Here is a 27,006-nt window from a genome sequence, read left to right as displayed (position 1 = left end):
ACATATGAAATATATATGTATGCACATATGACATATGTTGCCATCAGTCTGCGCTGCTATAGACATCACAGTTCAAGGATTATTATCTTTTACTGGCTCATCTAACCTGAAAGCGTAGCTTCATTAAAGGAAAATCCAAGGGGAAAACATCAGAGTAACCTGTGTTACTCTGACAGGTGGACCCTTGGTTTCAGGTGTTTACGGCTCGTTTACCTGCATGTTAATTAAAAGTTAATAAAGGTTTCATGTCAGTGTTACTTACAGAAGTTTTTTTTCTGTTTTTCCAAATAAGGGAAATCAGGAGCAGTCAGTTGTTGGCTGTTGTTGTTGTTGTGTCGTTTCAACCAGGATGAAAGAATAGTGAGTGAATAAAACTGCATAAGCACCAAACAGCTCAAGCGGCATGTGTTTTCTCAACCCAAATGACAGCACTGAGGATTGAGAAGTCTGACATTCCCTTCATCATGTTCCTCAGTGTCTCTGCACAGTAATGAAGCACTCTGCTTTACCAAGCCTACGCTTCATTTAGATGGGCAGAGTACATTTGTGACACTTGAGTTGTCAAGATGTGAACTTACACTTCCAAGTTTGAAAGTCATGAATATAAACATAAGAAGAAGAAGTAGTGACCAGAGTTTCTGTTTGCCTTAAACATACGGGAGTTGCACAAATCGCACACAGACCGCTCATGACGTATCACTGGAGAAATCTGCAGATGTTATATTGCTGCTGACTGGTTGTGTAGATCCCATCATTTCATGGCATACGTAAGTGTATCATTACTGCACTGCTGTTATTTTTCTGGCTACATGCTACAGTGTAGATAGCCAAATGTGTGTCCTGGCTTGCATTCAGGCTGTTTCTAGTACTCTTGCAGAGATGACACATCATTTCAGTTAAATAGTTTTTGACATGATTTGGTGGCACAGAAATGTGTGAATCTCATTCAGAACTGCAGAAGAAGTTATGAGTCTAATATATTCAGTGATATATACTGAGGTTTTGGTATTTTGCAGAATAACAAAACAGATAACAAGACTCGACAGGAGTGTCAAGGCTGAGATACTGTAGAGAGCTAAATGCTTCCTCTCAACTGAGGTGCTTTGATGAATGCTGACACATAGGTCTGCCAACCCACTGTGCGTTCAATTCACAAATACACACTTCTCCGTTTTGACTGTTGTTAGGCTGAGTATATATAATATGGCAATTTTCATTTTCAGCTCAAACTAAAGTATGTCTTTACTTTTCAGTGCCAGAAAATGTATTTGTGCGGTGCTCGACTCCATCAGCTAATGGACGTTTGAACCAGCGCTGAAGCAAACCTCTGCCAGACGAATCTTGTACCGTGTCCACTGCTACATTCGTTTGCGTCTTTAAAGAGAATGTGTGACATGCTGTTGTATTAGTGGCATTAAGTTGATATTATTATACCACTATTTTGGCTGCGTCTGGACTGTACTTCATCTATCACCTATTGTACATTACAGATGAAGTACACCGCCGCACAGAGCAGCATGATTACCCAGCTTTCTCTCTATTAAGTTTCCATGACAGTGGAATGCGCAGGCTGGGAAGGTCGCTGAGATAAGTACTACTTACCATATTCAGCGTCGTTTGAACTAGGTAATTATATTCAGCCGGAGACATTTCTCCTCCCGCTCCCCCATAATTCCTCTCTCTCTGTTTCTTCACGGCTAGTTTAAGCACTGGTGTTGAGCTTTAACAAGGCCGCTTTTGTCCCAGATAAAGCTTCTAGACAGCACTCATCAGTGCAGTGTAAGATCCCTGCCTGCCGGAGCACAGAGTGCTGCCCTGGGGGCATCTTATCACTCCGCTGGCAATCACAAATACCCACTGAGATAGCTGGGCTTCTCAGTTCTCTCAGTGGGGAACCTTTCGGCTGAGAAAGATGGCTTCTCTCTTTCTGCAAACACATCCAACTGGCAGCTTGGCAGAGAGACAAACATAAAAATACAGAGAGAAAGCGAGAGCTACTGACAGACAGATGCCTGCAACCCACACAGAGAAGTGTTGGACTCTTTCTACGCATGCACTGATTGACAGATTGGCAGACAAGATGGAGATGAAGGCAGACAGAAAGCTGACATATGCATATAACACATAACACACATGAAGTTCCATTTATGTAATTGTGAGTGCAGACACGCAAACACACGCAAACACATGCAAACACACACACACACACACACACACACACACACACACACACACACACACACACATACTTGCATTCCACACCTCCACACGACAGTGCGCCTGCATTCCTGCCATATTTTTCTTGGAGTCCAAGAATGTGGAGCTCCACACGTGGATTTCTATACATCATGTCATTGAATTCAGCGTCGGTTCCAAATGGCATCCTCACCGCTCCAGCCTGCCAGTCATTCGGACTCACCCGTTGTTCTACCCTGGCAAAATGACCACAGTGTCAAAAACTTATCTCAGCCACAGAAGGGACTATGGCTGCAGCCAGAGAGCACATGTCATGTTTTGTATTGATCTTTTTTTTAATGTTTTCTTACTCAGCATTATTATATATGTTGATTATGCTTGTTTTTATCTGCCATATTTTGTCATGTATAATACTAGATTTAGATATTATTGGAGGCCCAGTTAAGTACTGTTTGGCTTCCTGTCAATGTATCTCAAAGGTCATCGTACATACTTTCCCATTATGGTACTTTCACTAATAGAGACATCACCATTCTATTTCATTTGTTCGTAAAATAACATGGAGCTGGTGTCATGTAATTACATAAACTCACTGTGTACTGTATGATGAATGTATACCACTTAGTGCTTCGGGGGGGCAGATGGTCTGTTATTATGCTGTCAATGATTCAGGCAGAACAGACAAGCCATTTGTCTTCATATTGTAATGAGTCAATGTTTCGAAACAGTAATTACCTTTTTGACCGGTTGACAAATGACAAGAATAGTAGCATACCGTCACACACACACACACACACACACACACACTCACACGCACACGCACACGCACACACACACACACACCACACACACACACACACACACATCACTGCGTGCTCAAACACAAACATGCCGACATGCACACACAGCTCCTGATGCAGTTGGAGGTCGTGTTGACCTTTAACCCCCGCTGTCACATCACCATTGATTCTCTTCCTGGATCAGACCTCATTATGTGTGGAGCAGTCAGCCAAAGCCTGTGCCTGCTCCCACAGCCCCCACCCCACCCTCACCCCACTTGCCACTGATATCATTTCCAGTCCTGATTGTGTAATAACTCAGATGGATTACATTAACACCTGCAATCAGACTTCACTGTGAAAAGCTCACAATCTACCTCCTGTTGTAATATTTACCTTGACCCTGACTGATATTCACATTCCAGCTGGAAATATTATGAAAGTCATTCAGAGTTGAGTCCTGATGTTGGTGATTTCAGGACACTGTTGCTTGGATTTTGCACTGGTGATATATTAGTTATGCACATCAAAAATCACATTTTATGATGCCATTTCCTTCAATAGTTGAAATCTTATTTTTGTTTATTTTTTCAACAAGAATATTTCAACCAGTTTTCAGTAGAAATGATTTCTAGGATGTTTATAGAAATGAGCGTCTCTATCTTGAAATGAGACAGAATTAGGCTGAAAATTAAAACTTTTATTGGTACCAGCAGCAATATTGTTATTGCACTACAAATACACAGCTACAACAGATGTTGTCACTTCTTTAAAAAATAAGACTTTACGAAATTAGTTGCAGACAGTACTTTTAAAGAGATTTTTACAATTTCTTTTGATATTTAGATTGGTTAAGCATGTGTCTGAGCTTTTGTGAAGGTGCCTTAGTCCTCACAACATCAGTGAATCAGTCTGCTCAGTCCCAGTGCAATCCAGTCATGAGGGATGCCTGTTAAAGTCGGGTTTAACAAGCCTCACAGAGACTCCTGGCTCTAAGTGATGCAGTTTCTCTACACAGAGGAAATGACAAAAAGCTATTGTGTGTATAACCTCCCCCAGAAAACGAAGGTAACATTTAAAGGGAGTGAGTCCGGAGGATAGAGGAGAGTTTGCTTAAAGGACGGTCAGAAAGCTGCAGTGTTTTGACTTGAGGTAAATGTCACAGTAATGTCAACTGCTTCCAATCCATAAAAAGAGGAGAGGAAGGTTAAGTTGTTTTTGTCTGGGGAGTTGGTGAGTGAGAATATAATCGGGAAGAAAGTGATTATTATCATCATTATTCTTTGTAAATGGAAAAATAACTTGTTGAGATGGTGATTTGTGTGAGCTGTGATTTATCAGCAGGATTTAGTTGTGATGGAGAGAGAATTTGTGTTTGTGCTGTTAACTTTTAGGAAGGTCAGGTATTCACACATCTTGAATTGGCAGTGTACAATCAATATTACATGTCTGCTCTTTTCAGTGTGGAGATCCTGCCTTTCTTACTTGGCAGCTGCGGATCCTGACATCTTCAGCAGCGGATCAGTCTCTGTTTACTGTTTATACTTGGTATAAAGCTATAACACATTTTTCAATACACAGTGAGACACCCACCACACGTAACAGTGCTGGCTCAGATTGTACCGCAATTAAAAAAAGTGAAGTGGCATCGACACATTTATGGATGTCTCTTTGAAAGGAGCAAACATGTTCCAGAGTGTTGCATTTTGGGTTGTTTGTAGTCTTAATGTTGCTATGCTGGTGAGTTTATAGTGTGACTTTCAGACTTAGTGATCTGATGGCTTGTGTAATGTGTTTTGTTGCCACAGAGGTCCCCTGGCATCTTTACTGCAGAAATGAATCGTGGAGGAAAATCAAATGTCAAGCAGCCAGCAAACAGGCAGCCTGCCACTAGTTTGACAAAAGATGCAGGATGGTGGAGCCACACACAATTCTGCTTTAATGGAAATATTTCATGGTTTATTTTAAGATATTTTTATTTTTTCAAATATGGTATGTGGAAATTAGTCTGAATAACCTGTAAACTTAGTTGCCAGTTGGTTTCACCACATCAGACCAGTTCAGATAATAATCAGCAAGTAATCACATTTAATATACTGTTACAGTTACTGCACTGTAGCTAACAAAACACACACATATTATACTCTAAGCAGTCTAAAACCAACACTCCAATGATTTGACCCAGGCCAATAAAAGCAGCTACATATGGAGAAATTACTTTTCTGGCTTAAGTAATGGTGCATGTGAGCTTCGGTCTAATCTAGGTCCAACTGTGCAGCATTGATTTGTGGGCTGAATTTCCAGCAATAGGTCTGGCAGGGGTCAACTACACAGGTATTTATGATAAGAGCAACAGATTGCTGTGAACGGATGACTTCCTTGGCTGTGAGAGGGACTCTGGGGATGGGAGGCGGGGTTACATCACTCCAGCAGAATGTAATAGGGATAAAATGAGGTGCTAGTCGTCTGAAAAATGGGGCTAGGATTGGCAGCAGCGGTTTTATAAGACAGTTTGAATATTAAGTTGCTGGACATAAAGGGAATAGACCTTTTAAAAGTCTGTGGCCTGGTGTCATTAACTAGGCTGAGAGAGGCTGGGAGAGACTGAATGGATGAGGGTAAGAGCAGTTCCCTGGAGAGGCAGTGGAGATATGTTTCACTTTATTTGATGGTCTTTGAACTTAAGTATGTGTGTGTGAGATATTACTTTTTTATAGAGGCTGTAAAAAGTTTTGTTGTGTAAAGAGACACAAATCCGGGTCAGCTGAGGCCTGGGCTTGTACTGGCAGGCCCAGACACACTGTGGCTGCCAGCTTTCCCTGTGAAAACGTAAACAGACAGTCACAACTAGCACACAGCACGCTGATCCACTGCTCTGTGCATAATGCCCCGTGGAAAGACTGAAGCAAAACCTGGCAGTGTGAGCGATTTGGAGGCTAAGGACGCTTTTTCCTCCATATAAAGTGACTGCGCGGGCAGCGTTTTCATGCAAAGCATCAAACTCCTTGCAGCCAGTATTGATGGAGGGAATGTGTCATTGGATGAGTGTCACACCCCAGTGGTGAAGGAGTTTTTGGGTGGAGGCCATCTCATGCAGAACCTTGCCGGGTCTGAGAGCAGCATCAGAGAACACATGTGGAGACAAATACAGCTGCAGATTAATTTCGCTATTTGATCTTTGTATTTTGGGGTTTTTGGGAAAACCCACATGCCACTTGTTCCCAGTATCATATCCCAGTATATGCTTTACGCATCAAGCATTTAAAATTAAAGTCTTCTTTTGTAAGGTACTTTAAAAGCTGCATTTATTCTCCTCTCTTCACAGTTCAGATTTTTTTTTTTTTTTTTTCCTCTTCACCTGAGCTGAGGTTCCTGTGGCTGTTCCACATTCAGACCCATCCAAATGAAAATTCATTTCTTTCAGTTAATTGACTCACAGCGTCATTCCCTCAGCTCCCTCAGAGTTGTGAGGCACAGTCAGCTGTCAATTCCAGATTACAGTGTGCTGTTGTTGGAGAGAGGAGTCCATTGTGTTTATCTGCAGTGACAGCTGGCTGGAGGCAGCAGGGGGAATAGATCTGTCACTGTGCCTAGTTCGTCTGCGATCTGGCATCTGCCCAGACACTCCACCTTTGGATGGGCTGACTCAAGTACACCTCTGCTTTGTCTTCACCTGCTCCTCTCTCCTCTCTTCTCATCCTTCTCTCTGTTCTCCCCTCTCCGAGCTCTGCGGGATCTCTTGCAGGAACTTTTGGCTCTGTGACCTGCGTTGACTGAGGGCAACTAGCGATATTCATTGGCTTTGCAGTCACGGCTTGGCATGTTAATTTCACCTGTACTTATTGACGGCCAGGCAGAGTGGTTCACTCTGACCCCGGTTATACAGCAGGTGGTCTCCTGTCCTGCTTGTGTTTGCCAATTACTGCTCCTTGCCTCCAGGATACAGATTCCCTGATGTCCCGCTGTGCAGGAGTGCCTGTTCACTGCGATTATTTCATCATGCTTGCAGTTGAGCTGCAATAGAAAAAGGCAGAAAGATGAATCACGGTTAGCCCTCTGCTCTGATTCCACTCTTAATTTTCACAGAGGGGGTGCTCTAGTAATGAATCGTTGCCCCTGCAACAAACCTGCTCCTCTGACACACAGGGCTTTATGGGGGCTGCCTGATGACTTGGCAGCTATTTAATTTTATCATTTTGTGAAGCAGTTTTCAGTGAAAGGTGCTGCACAGCTCTGCAATATGTGTCAAAACTGATGCTAGAGCACTGGCTTGACTCAACTCTCCATTTTGAAGTGCCACAAGGCAGGAAAACTAGATCCTCTACCGGGACTGAGCAAGGGTCAGCACAGAGGAAATTGCTCTATTTGTAAACTCAAAGGTTAGTTTGTTTTTAGCTGATTCACTAAGCGCTGTCCGTCTGTTCACACTCTTGCTGCAGCGTTTGATGTGTGTCTCTTTGCTACTTGTGCGGCGCTGTGTTGACATTTGACCAGAGTGCTTCTGTAATCTGTTTTTCTCTTCTCACTGCTTGTGAGCAGGAGCTGTATAAACATGTCCTTCCTCCATGGGAGGCGAATGGATCACTCCTCATTACAGGGAAGGCAGGGAGACGAGAGGCGCACAGCCACTGCTGCTGTTTGATCCTACCGAGTGGAAGCAGGCCTGACGTAGACACGCATGTACCATGTATTCATGCACTTCCACGCACATGCACAGACACGCACACACACACACGACAGCATATCTGGCAGATGGTCTCGCATCTAAAGCAAGGTGCATAACAACTGAACCCTGAAGTAGGAAAATCAAGCAGCCAGGTTTCTTCACCCATGTGTCCCAAACTGTCAGCCACACGGCTCACCTGTACATCCACATTCTACTCATCTGTTTTCACCTCAGATGAATTAAGTTTACGTATCTCCAATGCAGCCTCTCCTCCGCTGCCTCGGCTTAGAGACATGTTACCTGTCTCAGTCCCGTCTCACCACACCTGAGAGCACAGATACCGCAGCGCCTGAGCGGGCGTCATGGTAACCTGTCCAACACCTCTGCCTCGCACCGCTGCTCTGACACAACAGTAGCTGATGAGACATCATGCACACCCACCGGACTCCTCAGACTGGGCCACCGGTGCTGTGCTTTTACATGCCCCACTGGATGACTGACAGGCTGGTTCCTACAGGGAGGCAGCTTTTGGAGGAGCAGGGTTCACACTCAAGTACGGGGCATCTCCCAGTAGCAGAGGGTTAAAGATGCCACTTCAGCTGGTCATTAGCTGATTTAGACAAACTGACTTTAGTTCATTCTTCAATTCCTCCCTAAGCTTCTTCGCTGCTGCTTGCTGCTGCTGACTTGTGCTAATTACTTCCTCCACCATGCAGCCATCTCCCATCTGGTTTCTCATTAATCAGTCTACTTACAATGTTATCTTTCTGTAGCATTGTTCATATCTCGGTGACATGTGTATGCTGAGCTCTGGCTTGAGGTTTTGCAAGCTTCCTCTTGAAACTGTTTGGGTTCATACAGGGAGCACACTGTAGAGCGTAATAAATTATGTTTCATAAATTGTTCATATTTTTTTTAAATAAAAGGTTTATCTTTAAGACATAAATATTCCTAGTCTGAAATGCCACCCAGTAATGACAGAAGAACCCAGTCTGTGTTCATTACTGTCCAAATCAGGAGAAACCCTACAGCCTGAAATCACATTAAAAGAACAACTCACTTTTTCTTAGTTCTAACTGTCCGATTTCTCTGTAATTGGAACTTTATACTTTTAAAGAAATTCCCCTCACTTTCTATTCCACAGTGAAGGAAAAGTCTTCCACAAGAGTCTTACACATAGATTAAGATAAAACTTTAATGATCCCTGTTGGGGAATTGGGCCATTGGAGCAGCAAAATCATTTAAATAGCTCGGATAGAGGAAGAAAGAAAGAATATAAATGGAAGTTAAGCAAATGAGGGGGATTAAACATAACAGAACTGTGATTTACCACACAAGGACATATTAGAAGTAAAAGAATGAGAATTAAATATATGGATAACAACAGTTCTGTTCTGTAAATTACAGCAGAACATACAGGATCTCTGCTCTCTATTAAAGATGTGCACAGATGGGAATTACTTCTACCCACAGATCCGGGGGCGGATGCTCAGATAAACTGAGTATGCTTTCGTACTTAATATTTTATATTTTATATTTGCACTTGTAGATTACTAGCTGTTGAAGTAATGCTGCCCAGTAGAAAAAAGCATGACAAGGTGCAACATGACATTTCTTCACTTTCAATGCCACAGCATTTGAGTGCTACAGGTGAAAACAAGGTGAAAGCTGAAAGAAATCAATACTGAAGTATCTTGTTCAGTCGCTATTATAATCATCCCATCTGCTGTGTTCATCATTCTGTAGTATTACCGTTTATTGTTATTTTTATTACCATATTTGAAGCTCTCCTAATCATGAGATGCCCCTTTTTACTGTTACAGTTCTTCTTCCAGCAGGAAAGGCAAACGTTATTTGTATTTGAAGATGAAATAAGATGAAGATTAACCAGATTAAACTAATGTTAGGCCTATATTCATTTTAAAAAACTACTTTCATGATAAAATTTGCTGCGGTTTTCTTTCACACTGTGTGAAAAAATAAAGGGGTGTGAGTATGTTTCATAGTCACATTGCATAATATAATAATATAACATAATAATATTTCAAGTTCAGCATATAGTAAATGTATGCTGTATGTCTCATGTACAGGTACATGAGACATACTAGTGGCCTGGACTTTAGTGACCCTTCCTCACTCGCTCTTGCAGCTGTATTGCCAGCTTCATCTGCAGGGAAATCACTGTCTGTTCTCTTTTCTCCTGACACCATTTCTATATCTCTGTCTTACTTCCTCCCAGTGAAGTGACTTGATTCCAAGGCCTTAGGTAACACCTAATAGATCCCTTTCTCCCCCTCAGCACTACTTCATACCTGTTAAACACAGAATTAAAGTGCACTTGGCAAGGTGCTATTATATAGCAAGCACTGTTGCATCCAGAGTTAAACACAGCCCTCTCTCTTTCTCTCTCTCTCTCTCTCTCTCTCTGCTCACTTGTCTGCTGCAGGCTGCTGCAGCCTGGAGGTAATTGTATTGCTGTCAGCCCTTGGTTGATGAGTTGCCAACGTAATTGCTTTACGGTTTGACCTCTGGTTTTTCAAACAAGCGCCCTGGTCAAGGATCTGCACTGGGCAGATGAGGGATGAGAGGGCGGCTGGTGTATGCATTTGTTTCTGCTTGTGTGTGTGTGTGTGTGTGTGTGTGTGTGTGTGTGTGGGTAGTGGATACAGGATAAATATGTTACTCGTCTAATGCTCTGTGTTGCCCCTGTGTCCTCTGTTGTTCTTTACCACGTCTTAAAGTGCAGTTCTCTGTCTCATTTTAAAATCAGCATCTGAGTGAACTGAATTGTTAGGTGTATTAAATGCACAGTGATTTGTCTCGCTGACACTGGTACAGAAGAACAGTGAAAGCAGTACATACTGATACACAGGGTTCAAGGACAAAAGGACATGACACACAGCACAGCCAGAGTGCCAGACGTTATACACACACATAAGACTATATTTATCTCTCGGCATGTTCTTAACGTGGTATTTTCATGTCTACTGCTGCTCTTCTGCCAGAATAATGGGGATCAGAAATCATTAGCTTGTCATTTGTCAAACAAGAACTTAAAATATTTAAACTATAAGACAAAGCAATTCATCATGTTGCAATTCCTTTCTGAAATGAAACAAAATAGCTATTTTCTTCCGAACCAAGGGCTAAATCATTTTTTGCAATTTCCAAATAACAAATAATGAGATTTTAATTACACTCATTATTAACAACTTGTCTTAACAAGCTGTAGAACATGACACATTTTTGTTTTTGGCAACCACTGGGTCTGCTGGCTTTAATAACAATTAACATTAATCAACATTAACTTTGTGAATTGGCCAATTTTGGCTGTTGTGGTTTAGTATGCTCCCTACTTGCCAGCAGCACTGTTTATAATTTGCCAAATATGGTTTCTTCAAGTATAACAGCCACTTTGTATCATTGTTATGTTTGTAAATAGAAATAGTGTGTTTCTGGTGTTCAAAAAGTCCAACAAAGTGGTGAGTCATCAGGTGATTTTCAGACAGGCAGTTAGCAGCTGGCTCGTTAGAGGTCGTTAGTAATGCAAACTACAAACACCTGGTGTACTGTTACCAGTAGTCAGAACCCGCCAGTTATGTTTTTGAGCACATCATATCGTGGGTTTTAAGTTTACCACCTTAAAACAGTAATAATTGCTTTTTGGACACTTTGTCACAGCAGAACAAACTGTAAATGCTACACTGACACATTATCACTGAATGTGGAGGACATCTTCACAAACAGTTGCTTGTTTACCAGCAGATATGGAGCAACATTAGCATTCACTTGGAGTCCTGCTTCTGGCCACCTGGTGAATGTAAGTCCAATATTCACTCTCTTTTTAGCTTGGTTTTGGTGTTTTGGTCTCCCGGCTCTATAGCTGCTAAATGCTTTGCTATGCTAGCTGCTTGTTTCAAATTTTACCCTTTCCACCTTTTCATGATGGCTTACATTGGATTTATCTGAATCTGATGTTTTGCTGAAAACAGTCGCCTGGTGTGCCTGAAAAGAGGACTGATGTGAGCAGTGAGAGTCAAACAATACAGTAGAGTTTTGGCTGTAAAACCAGAACTCTGAACTGACAGATACTAAAACACTCCATAGACCTGAGAGTAATGGCAAAGTCTCTGTGACATTAAATGACATTGTTAAGATAAAAACCTTGATCTGTGCACCTTTAAAAACCAACATTTTTAGATCTCTGGGATTCATAGCTGTGAAACAGACATTAGCTAAAGCAGCTAAAGTGCATAGTTGTTATCAATAGTGGTCATCAGCCAGATATCAAAAAATTTAAATGATCACATTTGACCAAAGGTTTGTCAGTATTAACATAAGTGAACAATTATGTATCTGGATCTCATGATTATATATGAAAACTATTAAGCATCCTGTATACCACTTATGTAATATCTTACTAAATGTGAGCTAAATATTTCTATGGGAAGCTTGTAAATTTTGCTTAAGTTGAAACATTAGTAAAGACAAACGGTAACATACTGAATCATTAAATCAGATTATTTTCATGTAAAAGCAAAGTAAATTTAATATTATGCTTGAACTTGTATTGTTCAATACCATGTGAGCTACAGATTAAGGCTTGAGCAACATTACACATATATAGGAGCTTATTGGTTATTTCCCCTCCACCAATGGGAATAGCTGTTGCCTGAGGTTTAATTTATAGACCAATATTGTAATATTGCTCAGAAAAATTACAAGTTGTATTATCTGAAGCTGACAGCTGTTAGATGGAAAGAGTCAAGAGTTGCTGTGAGGACATTTATGTGACTGTGTGTGTGTGTGTGTGTGTGTGGATGGGTGTACTGAATGAGAGGGGTGCATAAGTGGAAGTGAAACCAGTGCACAGTTCACACACAGTGTATTTCAAAGAAACAGAGGACTTAATCAAAAGAGAAAGAAAACAAGAAAGTAAACTGCTGAGACAACAGAGAAACACTGTGTGTGTGTGTGTGTGTGTGTGTGTGTGTGTGTGTGTGTGTGTGTGTGTGTGTGTTTGTAAGCAAACCCAGAATAGGCAGCCGCATAATGTGAAATAACTGCAAAGCATTAATAAACATGGAGCTGGTTGTGCCTGATCCCGATGGAAGCACACACATAGAAGAAGGTTTCTCTAAATACTACACACGTTTGCGTGTGTGTTTGTGTGCGCATGCAAACAGTGTGTCAGACTTATTCATCTAGCAAAGCGTGTGACAGCATCAGTTCACAGCTGACTCAGTGGTTGGGGAGCGATCTGGGGTTGCTTTTAGCTCCAACAGGAGCACTTGTTTTTGTTGCCTTCGTCACAATGCTTCATTCTCTGTGGGAGAAGCTCATTTTCCTCCCTGTCAAAAAAAATCTCTGTGATTTCTCTTTTGGTAGCAGTCTGAATATCCACACGTTAAATCCACTCAGATGACAGTTTATGTTTCATATTTAACAGGGAGTTGTCTGAGGTAAATGATGATTACCTTAAGGACACAACAGGGAGTGATGAATCATGCCACAACTCAGCATGTCTTGTAGCTCAGAATATAAGAGCAATAATACAAGTTTTTACAGCCCTGGCCTTGGAGATTTATGTGCATAGCAGACAGGAAGGTGTCTTCTTCAAATTACACAGTTAAACAGATTTGTTTGTAATTGCAAACAAATCTATAGTTTCTTAGGGAATAAATTGATAGATCTGTTCCAGCAGGGGTTTGTGTTGTTAAGAAAGGAGATTTTAGATGGCTCATTTCTAAAGCTACTACTCCAACATGGCAAAAGAATCTAAGTTGATGCTTTTATATAGGTGATGCTTATCAACCTCGGCTCCCATCTTTCTTGTCATACCTCACTGATGATACCAATAAAGCAGAGATAGTTCAACAGTAATTTCTAAAGAGTCTTTAAATCCATTATAGTACAGATAAACTTTCTTGTTTGAGCTGTCTCTCTGAGCTTTACCATCACAGCAAAACAAAGAAACTGACTTGTGCAGTGCAAGAAGGGTTTGTTGTGTTTGTTTTAAAATAGAGTTCATTAAATGTTAAAATGAATGATGACTGAATTCCATTTAGCTGTCCCTGTTCGGCTCACTGTCACTCTGTCAGGACTTACTGAAACTTGAATGGAACGAAGCCTTCATTGATGTTGTTGGTAACATCTGTGCTTTTCAACGATCCCTGGATTCAGCTACTGTTAATATCTATGTTTGTTTGTCAAGACTCAAAGAAACCCACAGAAAAGAATAACTTAACTTGGATATACTTAGTGCTGTCATAATAGCAAAGGGACAATATACTATAAACCCATAAAAGTGTACTCAACAGATTTTACACATCATTACTTGTCATAGGAACTTCTACTACTCTAAATATGAAAATGACATGATTAATGTCTTCTGTGGCTCTGGGGGGAGCTTTCCAATGTTTGAAAAAATAACCTGTCATCTTGGCTATCAGCTTGCATCATGGGAAGTGTAGGACCTGTTGTTTTTGAGGCTTAAACCATACTAGGCATTAATAGTCCGGATATCACTAAAATACCCATTCAACTCATTCTTATAAACAGAAATTGTAAGACATCCAGTTGTTGAGCACTGAGAAGTCACAAAACAGATTTCCATTAACAGCCTGTTACCTTTCCACTCTGCATGGTGTTCACTGTATTATTTATACCAGTCACACATCTTTTCAGATCTTCACAATCTTCCTTCAGGGCAAACAGAGTTTTTGACTGAGTCAGCAGGGGTTTACCCGAGGGTTAAGATGGAAAAACCTTGTAACTTGAATCTGAGCAAATTTCATGTTTTGACTTAAATCATCAGGTCTACATGGGCGTGTAAAGTTTCAGGAAGTTTCATTATCATCACGCCTAGAGAAGAATTTAAAGAATATGGCAGTTATGTTAAAAAAAGGGTGTAGTTTTTGGAGCTCAGTGTTGCTGTGACTGCAGTGATACAGTTGGAGGCTGCAGGCAGATCTGAGGTATCTCCTCCTCTGTCAGTCTTCCCTGGTTGGGATTCTGTCAGCCTCCTGCTGTGTGAACAAAGCCAACTTCTCACACCGGTTCAGCTCCCAGCAGGATGCGTTCAGAAATTCGGCTGACGTCAAAACACTTCTGCCATCTTCTGAGTTAGTCAGTGGTGGGAAGGAAACTCGTTTTTTAATTTGTGCCTTGATTTGGCTTTGTAGTGAAAAGAGCGAGAGAATGAAAGTCACACTGCGAGCATTCAGTAATGCAGACAGAAAAACGTTTGTTAGTACTCAAAAGCCTGTCGTTTATTGTTCCTGAAGAGGCTTGCAGTTCACGTCCCTGGTGTGGTTTTTAGCGGTTTTACCCATGAAAAATATAATTAACAGTTGGTTCAGAAAATATGTTGGGCTGAATTGTTGACAGTGTGAGACCAACATTACACATTTATAGGAGTTTATTTGTTACTCTCCACCAATGGGAATAGCTGTTGCCGAGGCAACACTTTCTCTCTCTGGAGAGTGTGAGGAAGGAGAAACCCGAGGAATGACACCCGGCTGTATTTTGGGCTGCAGTGTGTGGGCTGAGCAGCAGAAAGGAGGGAGCTTCCTGTGACAATGGGTGGGAGGTTCGCAGCTCATATTGGCCTCCGTAGAAAGCCTCTTTCCTGTCAGAGAATCTACTTAATAGTCTCTAGAAAAGCCTGTGTGAGGGCAGACCTGTGATATCTGGTAGGGCATGTACTCCACTTTGAACCTCAAGAATCAGACATTTTTATAATCACCATTATTGTTCTGCTGGTGATGTTTGGCATGAATAGTAACAGCCCGACAACGGCTTCTATTGTAAAAACAAAAATGTGCTGCCAATGTGCTGCCTTTTGCCTTTGACTCGACCGTTGCAAAGTGTGTTCATTCAGACAACACACCAACTGAAAATTTTTGGCCTGAGACAACAAGAACACCAGCACAGAAATGAGCAGAGATCAATACACCCAGCTGTGAAGAACCATAAAGAGACAGAGCCCACAGGTGCATGCCAGGGTGGCAGTAGGGTGGGAGACGCATCAGCTGCAGCAGCAGCAAAGTGATCAGCAGCAGAGAGTGAGCAAGTGAGTTTGACAGCTGATATAAACTACTCAGTTGGTGGCGGCCAACTCAGGCGACACATCAGCTGATGCAGGGTGATACATCACTTTACTGTTGTAAGGTTAACACCTCAGAACTGGTCACCAGGATTCAGTTTTTTTTTTAATGCAAATGTGTTTTTCAAACACCAGCAGTTTATTTATACTGAATGCTGTATGAATGTAGTATCACATTTCACAATAAAAGTTTTTAATATAGTTTGCAATGTAAAATTGCAATTATCAAAAAAAATGATGGTGCTTTATTGTTGCTTGACATATACACACAGTTGCAACAGTGCTGCAGTGTGAACAAGCAAATTAGAATCCAATACAAAAATGAATCCAAATATTGAATAGGCAATAGTAACTCAACATATACAAAGTACACTAAATGTATTAGTAGTGAATAGTTACAGTATTCTATGACCCCCACATAGTCAAAGTGAGTATAAGAAAATTAATAATGTAATCTCTCGTAGGTTGTATTTATACTCTATACAAGTATTACAAGTAAAGTGAAGTAAGGAAGCATAGTAACAATATATACTGAGAGCATGCAGTGATAGTAATAATAGCTTTGACAATGTTTATAACACATATCCCCTCAACAAATAAGTCATATCATGTATGGACACAAACTGACTGGAGAATTGTGGAGGTATCTTGATCAAACTCCACTTGTCTTCCTTTGTCTCGCCTCTTGGCATCTTTTACTCCTGTAATGTGGAGTGTGTCTCTCTGTACTCTTGTTTCCCCGAGTGTTTTGTCAGAGCTTTTAAATAGATTTTAAGCCAGTGTTTATTGTTCTGCTGCACCGGCCTATTGCTGCTGCTGCTGCTGTTATCGCGGCATTCCCCCTATTTTTCTCCCCTCAGCACCCGCTGGCCAGATGGTGTCACTTCAGGAGCTAATTCAGCCTTCACATGTGTGCTACACAAGCACACTCATAGCAACATTCACAATTTAGGATTTGCTTAGCTTCTCACATACACCCTTACGCATACTGTGACTGCAGTATACTTTGCTATACTTAAAATAATTGCGTGCATACACTCACATATTAACACAATATGCATATATGCAATGAGGTTCACAACAACAGGAATATTTGGCATACACATAGACAGCAGCAGACAACACAGTCCAATATATACACACATATTCCATTTATTCATTAATGCACATGTGCAAAAGCTTGACGCAGGTGTATAAACATGCGTATAAAGACTTAAAGGGTCATAAAACCTGCAGTTTCATTGTATGTGTAAAAAATACAATCAAATGGGTGTAGAATGTAATAGAGGAAGGGGGAGGGAATGAGAGAAAAGAGACAGAGAGTGGATGGAGGGGGGAGGGCTATCACCACCTGCACGTACTATAGCATTGTCTCCAGGTCAGGAGAAAATGTCCAGGCCAAGAGCCACTGGAAAAGCATCCTGCAGGTTTTTTTGTGAGTGCATCTTATTTCAGTTAATATTGAACAAAATATTACCTGAACCTGAAAATTACAACAGCCTCTTTCAGCTGCCACAGGTTAAGCAAGACTGTCCTGCAAAAAAAAAAAAAAAACGAGCCCATAGGTCATCTGTGCTATTAGCTTGATATGATCTATAGTGTCGTTTTATCATTGGGTGACCTCTAGCAGCCATAGTAGGTAAGTCAGTAAGTTTTCAATTGTAGCTTTGTCTTTGAGATAGCCCATTTGGGCGGCAAGGCAGAACAGGCATCCCTCATGTCACTACAGAGATGAGTGATAGAAGATATCTACCTGTTTTACCCATAAGACTTGTTTTTAGTTCACACAAGAATATGAATAGCTTGTGTAATCTCAGTGGCAATTTTGAAAGCTATGTTGTACGTGTTCTTTTACTGAGCATCAGTGTGACCTATATAGTCCAAACGTTGGACTTGATACTGTCGTTGTCAGTCATTGTCTTTTTTTATACACTTCTTTCTCACGTCTGACTATGAAAATGACACAAATACTTGGTAAGGAGGAGGGATTCGTTGAGAGGTGTAAAACTACTGGGAAGGATGCTACACTTACTCAGTCTGAGTCATGCCGTGTACAAAAGTATCTACTAACTACTTATCTCTTGAATGTGGTAGATCGCTGACAGGAAGCAGGATTTCATAGCTGACATACATTTTTATGAAATGTCTTGTAAGGTCTTGAACAGTAATCAGCATGAACTAAAATTATACTTTGTCTTCAAGACTAAATATTTGTATATTTGTATAATATTTAGATGAGCTTTATCCAATTAAAATTATTATTGTAGGGAATATAGTTTTATGTCTCAAAATGCATCAGGTTGGTTGTCTTTTATTGACAGCAATGGTTGGAGTAAGTATGAGAATAATTATTATGACAAACCAAAGTCTACAGAAAACATCATGTTGTACCCTTCGAACTCATGTCATAGCTTTCATGTTGATGCTTCTACCCACAAATCATCTTGACAGTTATTCCCACATGATTCAAATTCAGCATCATGCGCACTGCTGCCAAACAGAGAGAGCAAACACAGCAACTGAGAGAACAACAGTGTGTGAAGAAGAAAGAGAAAGAAATGACAAAGTGAGGGAGGTGGCCTGCTCACAGGTTTGCTCCTATTAAGTGGACGAGTGTGGCAGCAAACTGACCTGCCAGGGATTAACACCTCATGTCTCCTGTTCATTCCCCTGCCTTCCCAAAACACATCGCATACAGCAGCACTGCCAAAAAACTAGCTTACACTCACAAAGGATTAGGCCTTTAACTGTGAAGTCAAATGAACAGGAAAAATACACCACATCGATTAACAAAAGGTGAAAAGGATGCGGTTCATTTAATCCGTGTGCTAGCCAATTATGCAACATTGATCACTGTAGAAATGTGTGCTCTCTCTTGTTCACAGCCTGATAAACTCCTTGGCACACAAATGCTCTCTTTTCTCTCTTCGAGGCAATAACCCTCTGATTATATGCTTTGAGAGAAACAGGGAGCCTGGGTAAATGATTGTATGCTCTAAGTTAATCAAAGGTATGTTTGATGTAGCTGACAGTGGCATTAGATGGAAGGTGTATGCTCTGCTGTCTCTGCGGAGCGTCACATGCACGAGACTATAAAAGCAAGCGAGTGCTGCATGATTAAATCAATCCAGTCTAAATCATGACAAGTCAGAGTGATTTATCTGACATGCCAAGAGCCGCGGTAATGCGTACAGAATCAGTCCAATAACTGAGCAATAAATCTGCGCAACCACACCTCAGCCATCTTAAAAGGAGCTAAACACAGCTGAAGTAGTTCCACAAATGACTCTGCTGCTCTCATGTCATATGGAAAGAGTGGAATTTACTATTTTAGTATTCACCCCCTAGAATACCTTTCACATCAGGGTGACTAGAAAATACTGCTCATCTCAGCTTTCAGATGGCAAAGGCTAATTTTTGGCAATAAAATTTGTGAGTTCAACCTCTAGAAATGTGAATGTCATCAACAAGGACATGCTGTGCTGTAGCAGCCCAGAAATATGATACTGAAAATAAGTCTTCATAAAATGTACTATATCAGTTCATCATTATGTGATTGCAAATGAAATCATAATATAATTTAATTTGAAATAACTCAAGAACTTGTGTTTTTAAATCCCTTCATAGTTGATATTCCTTGCCTCTTCACCATATCATGATTTTAAAGGCTCAGTAAAACTGCAGCAATGCTTTCTTTCATGTGATGTAAATTATTTTGAAGCCGAATGTTGAAGCAGGACATTAATGAATGATGATTATGTTTACAGTGAGTGTAAACCAGAGTTTAATTTGATGACAGGTATAAAGGTGGGTCCTGTTTATGTTCATTGTCTCTCACCAAACAGAATTGTGTGCACCCCTGAGATCTAGTCAACATGTTGCATACATTTACCTTCCACATAAAATATTTGCATACAAACAAAACAGGAGCCCCATTGAGAAACATTGTTCTACAGTGTACAGTATTTTTAATCCACACTATAAGATGGATATTTGAAGCATCAACACAGAATAAAACGCAGATCAGCTCGTCACCCCTGCCTTGTTGCTCTGAAATTAAACCAGATTTAGAGCAGAAGGTGAGATTTCACACTCCCATCCATTTAACACCTGTAGTTTGCCTGTTTCAATTTGGACCTATATAGTCCCAGGATCTAAATCAGGAACTAAATTTAGCTTTTATAGGCCTCCATGATGACATTTCCCCCACATTGTCTAATCTTTACAAAATAAAGTTTTGCATTGAATTTATTTAATAGACAGTTTTGCTACAGCACCAATGCTGAACAGAAGCTACTTCTACAGTGGCAAATTTTCAAGGGGTCTCTGTAATCTCTTTGTAGCACTGCTTAATGTCGAGGGAGGTGTACCCTGCAGAGCTCTTTGTGTCTCCTGAATAATTACTGGCCTTAGAAAGAAGAGAGAGCAGTGGAGAAAGCGTGATGATGTGCATTAGACACCGCCATCTCTCTTTATCTCCCTCTCTCTTTACACACCCTGTCTATTTTTCTGCACTCCAGGCTCCAATTGTGGAGCTCCTTTGCCTTCTGGTTTATGCATACCTCATGAAGACCCTCCTTTGCAAGCAACTTTAGGGTTGCTGACATTCCTCTGTGCAGAATGCATAAAGCTTCCTTTGGGAGCTGAATGTGCTGCCACAGTGGATCTCAAGGCCCCAGTGTAACCACGTAAAGCCGTGCACTTTATTGTTGCGGGTATGGAAACCTGTGTTGGATTTTATGCACTCATACCCATACACACATGCCCGCTCATACACACACATGCTTGAGTCCCCATGTAGCCTGGAACAGCAACAAAGCTCTCCCGTACTGTTGCCAGGGTAACATGGTTGGGTCAAACCAGTCGAGCGGTCTCTCCTGCCGCACCCCCCACCCCCACCTCGTCCACTCACTAGCACTATCTCTCTTTCTGTTTCTCTGTCCATCTTCTCCTCTTTCCCTCTTCTTTGTCATCTACCATCCCCCTCTCCCCCACCCGCCGGCTCATCGTATCTTAAGACATTTCTTCTCCATTTCATTCACTGTCACATGTCTGCCCCAGGCTGAACAGGCTAAAATGAGGGAGATTCACCACTCCGACCACTTAGTCTAGTTAAGATCTGTAGAGGTCAATGGCAATCCTCTTAATACTGAACTGGAAACACCAGGGACATTATAAAGACAGGTTGAAAGTTATGTTTTTTGACCACGCAGGTTGCAGCACCGCTGAGGGGTTAAGAGATAACATCATGCATATTCCACTCAAAAGGCCTAATCCGTAACTACTGTAAATGTGGACTGAATACATCAATGCCATTTTTACCAGCAGTAAAGCATATACTTTGCAATTATTTCCATCAGTATTTTTTCATTTGTAAATGAGTTTTTAATAATACAGAGTGTGCTAAGGCTGCTCCATTATGTGTAGAAAAGAAAAACCCCACGTCAGGCCTTTGGCATATGGAAATTATATTACAACTAAGCCGTCGCTGGCAGACACACAGTGATGGATTACCCTTCTTCTCCTGGAGCTATTATAGATCTATTGTCGTAATCGTGGATTGTGAATAAATGGAAATGACACAGATAGACAATTAAAATCTGTTTATTACTGATAGAGCACAGCAGACATGAGACAGCAATGAGTGCAGGTGCAAATGGTCCAAATAAAGTGGAATTGCTCAAGCTCAGATGTACATACCTGGCACATACAAAACTAGATTGACACATTTTCATCCAGAAATGCATGTTTTTTTCTCTACTCTCAGTAGTCAATGTTGAACTGGTATGAACTGCATATGTAACCAGTCTTTTTGCTTGAAAATTATACACGAGTCACAGAAGGACAGCAAAGAGAGGTACTGCAGGGATAACGTCACATGTTCTTTTCTCAGTTCAGATATTGTCCTGAAATGAGGTCACTAGCTGTTATTTTTCTACTTAAAAAAACATCTGAGGACACTAAATAAATTGTTCAGTGAACAATTTAATTCACTAAAACACGAGAGGGGAGTAAAAGGTGTTCAACAAGGCCCATAACCTCAGTTAGCCCATATCAAAGCTTTTTAGAGGTAATGCCATATAAGTGCCTAAGCACACATACGCATTCAAATTTCAAGTTCTAACAGTGTAACACTGGAGCTGGAAAGAAACGCCATGCTGCTGTTGAATTGAGCTTGACAGAGAGTAATGTGTGGCACACAGGGACAGGTGTTGAGTATCAGGGGCTCTTGGTTATTTGAGGACTTTGCAAGGCTCAAAAAATGGGTGAGTGGCAGCTCCTCCCCATGCCACCCTGGAGGCTCCATCACAGCACTGTACGCACTGTAAATCACACATGTGAGCTTTGCACAGCTGATCTTTATACACTTACCCCCAGGCCTTCTCGTGGTCCCAACTGCTGTGCTTGTGCTATTATACAGTTGAAAGTTTTAGAGAGGATGGGAGAGTGGTGACACGAATGAAAGGTCACATGATTTAAATGGATTTGAGCTTGTCGTACTTGCTTGACTGGGTGTTGGACTTGGCCAGCTGAGATACTGAGATGACCCAGAGATGCCACATTTCAGAAGCAAAACAGGTTTCAAGCCAATTGCAAAACCAAGATACTGCAGTTATTCCATGTCTCAGCGAGCTAAACCACAAAGACACAGCAAAACTGCCCCTTTAGAGAATTTCCCCTGACCCTTTAAGAGTCTGGCATTGCCATTGATTTGAAAAGTGAAAAACTACAACAGCATATTGGTGTAATTACTCATTTTGAGGTTTGGCACCAGAATGAACTGTCAGTGTTGGGTGGATCTATCTTGTCTGCATACCAAGTGTAGCTCTGTGAACTGTCATTAGAAATACATGTGTGACAATGGCAGACGAGGATTAAAATTCTGTTTTCATGAGATTTTGATTCACAGACCATACATGGAAAACTATTTCCAATTTTGGGTTACCATAAGTGTCATCTTTACTTTAGATAATGCTTATCTTCTTTGATTGCTGCATGCAAAGACATTAGCTTGCATTAGCTACAGTAAGTACAATTAAAGATGAGTGTGTCAAACTATCCAATAATCTTTGTGGTACTTGTGTGTCTGTTTTTTTTTTTTTCCACCTTGGCTGAATGAGAGAGATCATAACCACAGGGACGCCCTCCAGAATGCCAATAAGACTCCACATTGATGCAAGTTGATACTTAATTGATCCCACCACTTACCGCTGGGTTGTTCACAATGGCACATTTCTATCAATAAGAAAGGAGAAAGTAAGGGAAATTGCAAATTGTAATCCATACGCCTGACTTAATGATTATTGATGCACAGTCTTACTGGAGCCTCAGCATTGCCTATGAGGAGGAAAACACCTGATTGTATTTTCTGCATCCCCTGTTGACAGACTGTAGCTGCTTTGTGTTTGTAACAGCTCTTTAAAGATGGTTCTGTTAATACCATCTGGTACCTCGTGACAAATGAATCTGTTGCTCTGTGAGGTGAGAAGAGCTGCTCTGAGCCGTGTGATGTCGGTGTCATGACATTAAATCCCTCTGTCAAAGAGGTGTCAACCTGTCAGCGGTGTTGATTTAGCATTCTTTCGTGCTGGTGTAAATGGTGAAATAATGTTAGACTGATACATTCTCTGCTGACATTATGGACAACAACATTGTCGCTACTCTGACCTCAATACAGTGACCATAAATTGTCTTTAATACTATTATGCAAAGCATTGTAGGTCTTAGATCCAACTCTTCAAGGTCTTAATGTTTTATTCTTTAAATGAGGCCACTTACATATAGCATAGTACATCTATATTCTGCTACTCTATTGTGTTAAGTGCACTATGGCACAGAATGAAAGTAACTGTTTTTACTCTCACAGTGAAAACAATCAATCTTCCCACAGTCAGTGAGTGTCGTACCCAGTTTAAAAAGTGTTAAGGTAATTTTTTCCTCTAAAGTGGTGAGAAGAAAATCTCATACACTGAAACACTTCATGTGTTTCCAAACAGCTTCTACTGGGACGCTGGGAATTGTACCAGCAAGTAAGAAAAAAAAAAAAAAAACAGTTCAGCCACAAACATGTTCACTGTAGCACCAAATAATTTATGCCAAGACTCCTGGACTAGAACATCATAATGAAGGTGTTTGTGTGGGTGGTTTTAGGATCGTTGCCCTCTCCCTCCCTCTACAATTAATTTTTTTGTTATATTTCTGCTTCTGTCATGGAAACCTTGTTCCAAGTTCCAAGTTTTTTGCAGTGCTCGACAGTTGAACACCTTTTGTCACAGAAGTTGTCATTCATTAGCAGTTATGGGGTTAACGCGTTAGACATCTGCTAACCTCCCACCCTCGGAGCCAATAATTTGATTATTCATACGGAGTGCTGAGCTAACTGCGGTCAGGCCGAGCGCTGCTGGCTGTGAACAGATGTTGTAACGTGAACTAGCAGCCCTCAGCCTTGAACTCCATGCAGCTTCAAGCAGCGGCACATCATCCTCTGCTGTTCAGACACACAGTGATATCCGCCGACAGGCTTTACTAGGCAGCAGTGTGTCACAAGCTCCACTCAGGCCTGATGAGATCTGGAAATAAGAGGCAGCAGAAGCCCAGGAGGAGGATACGATTCAATCACTTGACACACAAACAGGCAGGCAGCAGTGGTTTCCACAGGCTGGCAGATGTGCCTCTGTGTCAGCGTGTGTGTACTTCTTCATCATATCGTGTTGGGCTTAACTTTGCCCAAACTGCCAGTGCATCTAGAGCTCAATTTGACCTCTGTCAAGTTTTCACGTCAATGGATAACTCAAGATGGTGGCTGACTATTGTACTAACAAAACACTAAGCAGAGGAATAGCAAGAGAACCTCAGTGTTAAACCTGAAGTAAATCAAATGTCACATAGCTGGTCTCACTGACTTTCAGCCATGCTATAAATTTCTTGCCAGAGTAGTGAAATTATGTAATGTAATAGTGTTCTGATGCACAGACTGTGTGTTACATTCATTAGCTGTGCATTGAAACTTATTGAGGTTGGAGCGCAGTAGCCAGCTAGATTGAGCATCTTCACTCGCCGCGTAGAAAAACAATGGCTGTAATTTGAACACTGAATGAATAATTAAAGAGTTTGTCTGAGGGTTTAAAAAGCACTATAAATGGGCAGAATAGCTCAATAAAATGGTAAAGTGCATTTATAAAGCACTTTTCTACATTAAATGACAAACTTTGGCTGATGTTAGGTATCAGTGTTTATTGGCTTTTTCAGGCACATGGTGTCGGCTATATCAACGCAAGGTTTTGAATCATTATTATAACTGTGATGTAGAATTGCATTTACAAGTCTGAAACCAGTCACTTAAAGCTAAAATGAAGCAAACCCCAATCACAAGTCATAATAGACCATACACAGCATGGTGCCATTTATGTCTTCCTGTGCAATACTGGTCATGGGGTGAGCTGGGGGAGGGGCCGAAGGAAAACCACTGAGTAAGATACCAGGCAGTTGCAAATGGTGTTTGGTTTCACATAAACAAACACCAATTCCGTATAGGCCGTAACCTAAGCGTGAAAGGAATGATTAGTTTAAGGGGGAAATTGCTTGGTCATAGTGTAAGTGTAGAGCGACTGTATTTTCTCCAGTGTGTGTTAAAGCAGCACTTCACATCATAAGCTCATTATATCTGAGCCATAAAGTGATTATGGGCTCCAGTAAGGCATTGTTCTGCTGTTGACAGGATTAAAGATTTTTAGAGAGAGCGAGTGAGCGTCGTCGCTCTTTGCTCGAGTGTTTGCTTGCTTTGTATAACCCAGCAGTGAAAGGGGCTGCGCGCTTGACTGTCTGCCAGCTGCGGCACACCCTCACTCCATTCTTTTACACATTCATCTCCTGCCAGTCTGTCTATCCATCTAGATATCTGTCTGCTTTGTTCTTGTTCAAAGGCGGCTTTAAGTGTCGTATTTCATAGACTTGTCATCACCTGGTGTACAATTGTTTCAAGGTCTTAAAGAAAATCCTTGAGACACAAAAAGCAGTAAATCTTTCTTGTCAGTGTGGCATTGATTAGTAGCTCTGTCACTGCACTACAAGTGCTGGATTCCTATGGAAAATAATATGGGCTTTGTAAAAAAAAGGCAAGCACTCATACAGCATCCACTGACACTGCTTTGTAAATTTTTATCATTCTGCTTCTTTCACTAGTGACTTAAATTAACAAGACGCTTATCATCGAGGACTACAGTAGCAGTGTTTGTTTATGTATGTGTGTATATCGACCACTTCACTGTATGTATCCTTTGGGTGTATCTATCCATCCACACACTTTTAAATCTGTAAGGTCTAGATTTCTAATAAGCTCTTTATTTGCTACCTCTACCTGCAGAAGAAGACCGGAGTTGTGAAGACACAGGAGAAGAAAGAGCGGTGGAAGGAGAAAAAGGTGGCAAAGCGGCAGAAGAAGGAAGACGAGGAGGTGGAGGAAGAAGAGGAGAATGTCCAGCCCGTGGTGGATCCCCTGGAGAACGGCTTCCTTCATCACGCCCAGCGGGAGCAGGAGAGGATGAACGAGAGGCTGCTGAAAAAGACTTACTCCAAGAAGAACAAAATGGTTAGTGCCCACTTCTCTGCCTTTGTTTTAATTCACAGTAATGCAGTCTTATTGGAAAGTAGTTCAACAAAGGTCACATGTATGTTGCATGGACCATCGGTTTGTGTTTTTGACAAATGAAAGAGATGTCGGCTTTGGCCATGAAGGCAGAGGATGCTTAGGTGGCATCTGAATCCATGTCCTTTGTTGAGCTTTCACTTATTATTTACACAATTTTTCTTTCCAAGAATACACTTTCCATCCCTCTGTCATCTGCTCCACATTCACTGTAAAGCAGAAAAAAGAGTTGAATTGCATGAACAGAGTCTAACACCCTTGTTCAGTGTGATTTTACTTATTCTTGTGTCAGCGGGGACTTTGTACCACAGTGCTGAAGAAATAGCTTCACTTCACGTGAGACACTTGAGTCCCCTCTATCTGTGCACCATCAAACCACAGCTCAGTGCTCAGCACTGGAGAAAATCATTTTCTTCAAATCCATCTGCTAAAGGCTGTCGTGTGGAGTTTTGGCCCATTTAGAGCTGTCTAAAATTGACTTTTTATTGCCACAGTCATTTTGAAAATGGTATATGACATGTTTTGTTACATTTACTTGGCTTTTTTTTGTTTGTCAAACAGAAGCTTTTGACAGAGCTCCCATTGTCTTTTATGGAAGTCCTGGTCATTGCCA

At 41.2% G+C, this 27,006-nt stretch overlaps 1 protein-coding gene across 8 annotated transcripts in view; it reads left to right on the top strand.

Annotated features, from left to right (window-relative positions):
- The window catches only part of fbrsl1 (fibrosin-like 1), a 274,940-nt gene that overhangs the window by 53,112 nt on the left and 194,822 nt on the right, over positions 1 to 27,006 (top strand). For all 8 annotated transcript variants that reach the window (XM_056375520.1, XM_056375522.1, XM_056375521.1 and 5 more), the window contains exon 2: positions 26,112 to 26,336. In XM_056375520.1, coding sequence (XP_056231495.1) covers positions 26,112 to 26,336 — 225 coding nt within the window. The remainder of the gene's footprint in view (positions 1 to 26,111; positions 26,337 to 27,006) is intronic.

The sequence above is a fragment of the Seriola aureovittata genome, chromosome 5 (genome assembly GCF_021018895.1).
Source record: "Seriola aureovittata isolate HTS-2021-v1 ecotype China chromosome 5, ASM2101889v1, whole genome shotgun sequence".
In the NCBI taxonomy this organism is placed as follows: domain Eukaryota; kingdom Metazoa; phylum Chordata; class Actinopteri; order Carangiformes; family Carangidae; genus Seriola; species Seriola aureovittata.
Note: the sequence above shows the minus strand (reverse complement) of the source record. Positions and strands in the feature narration are given on the sequence as shown.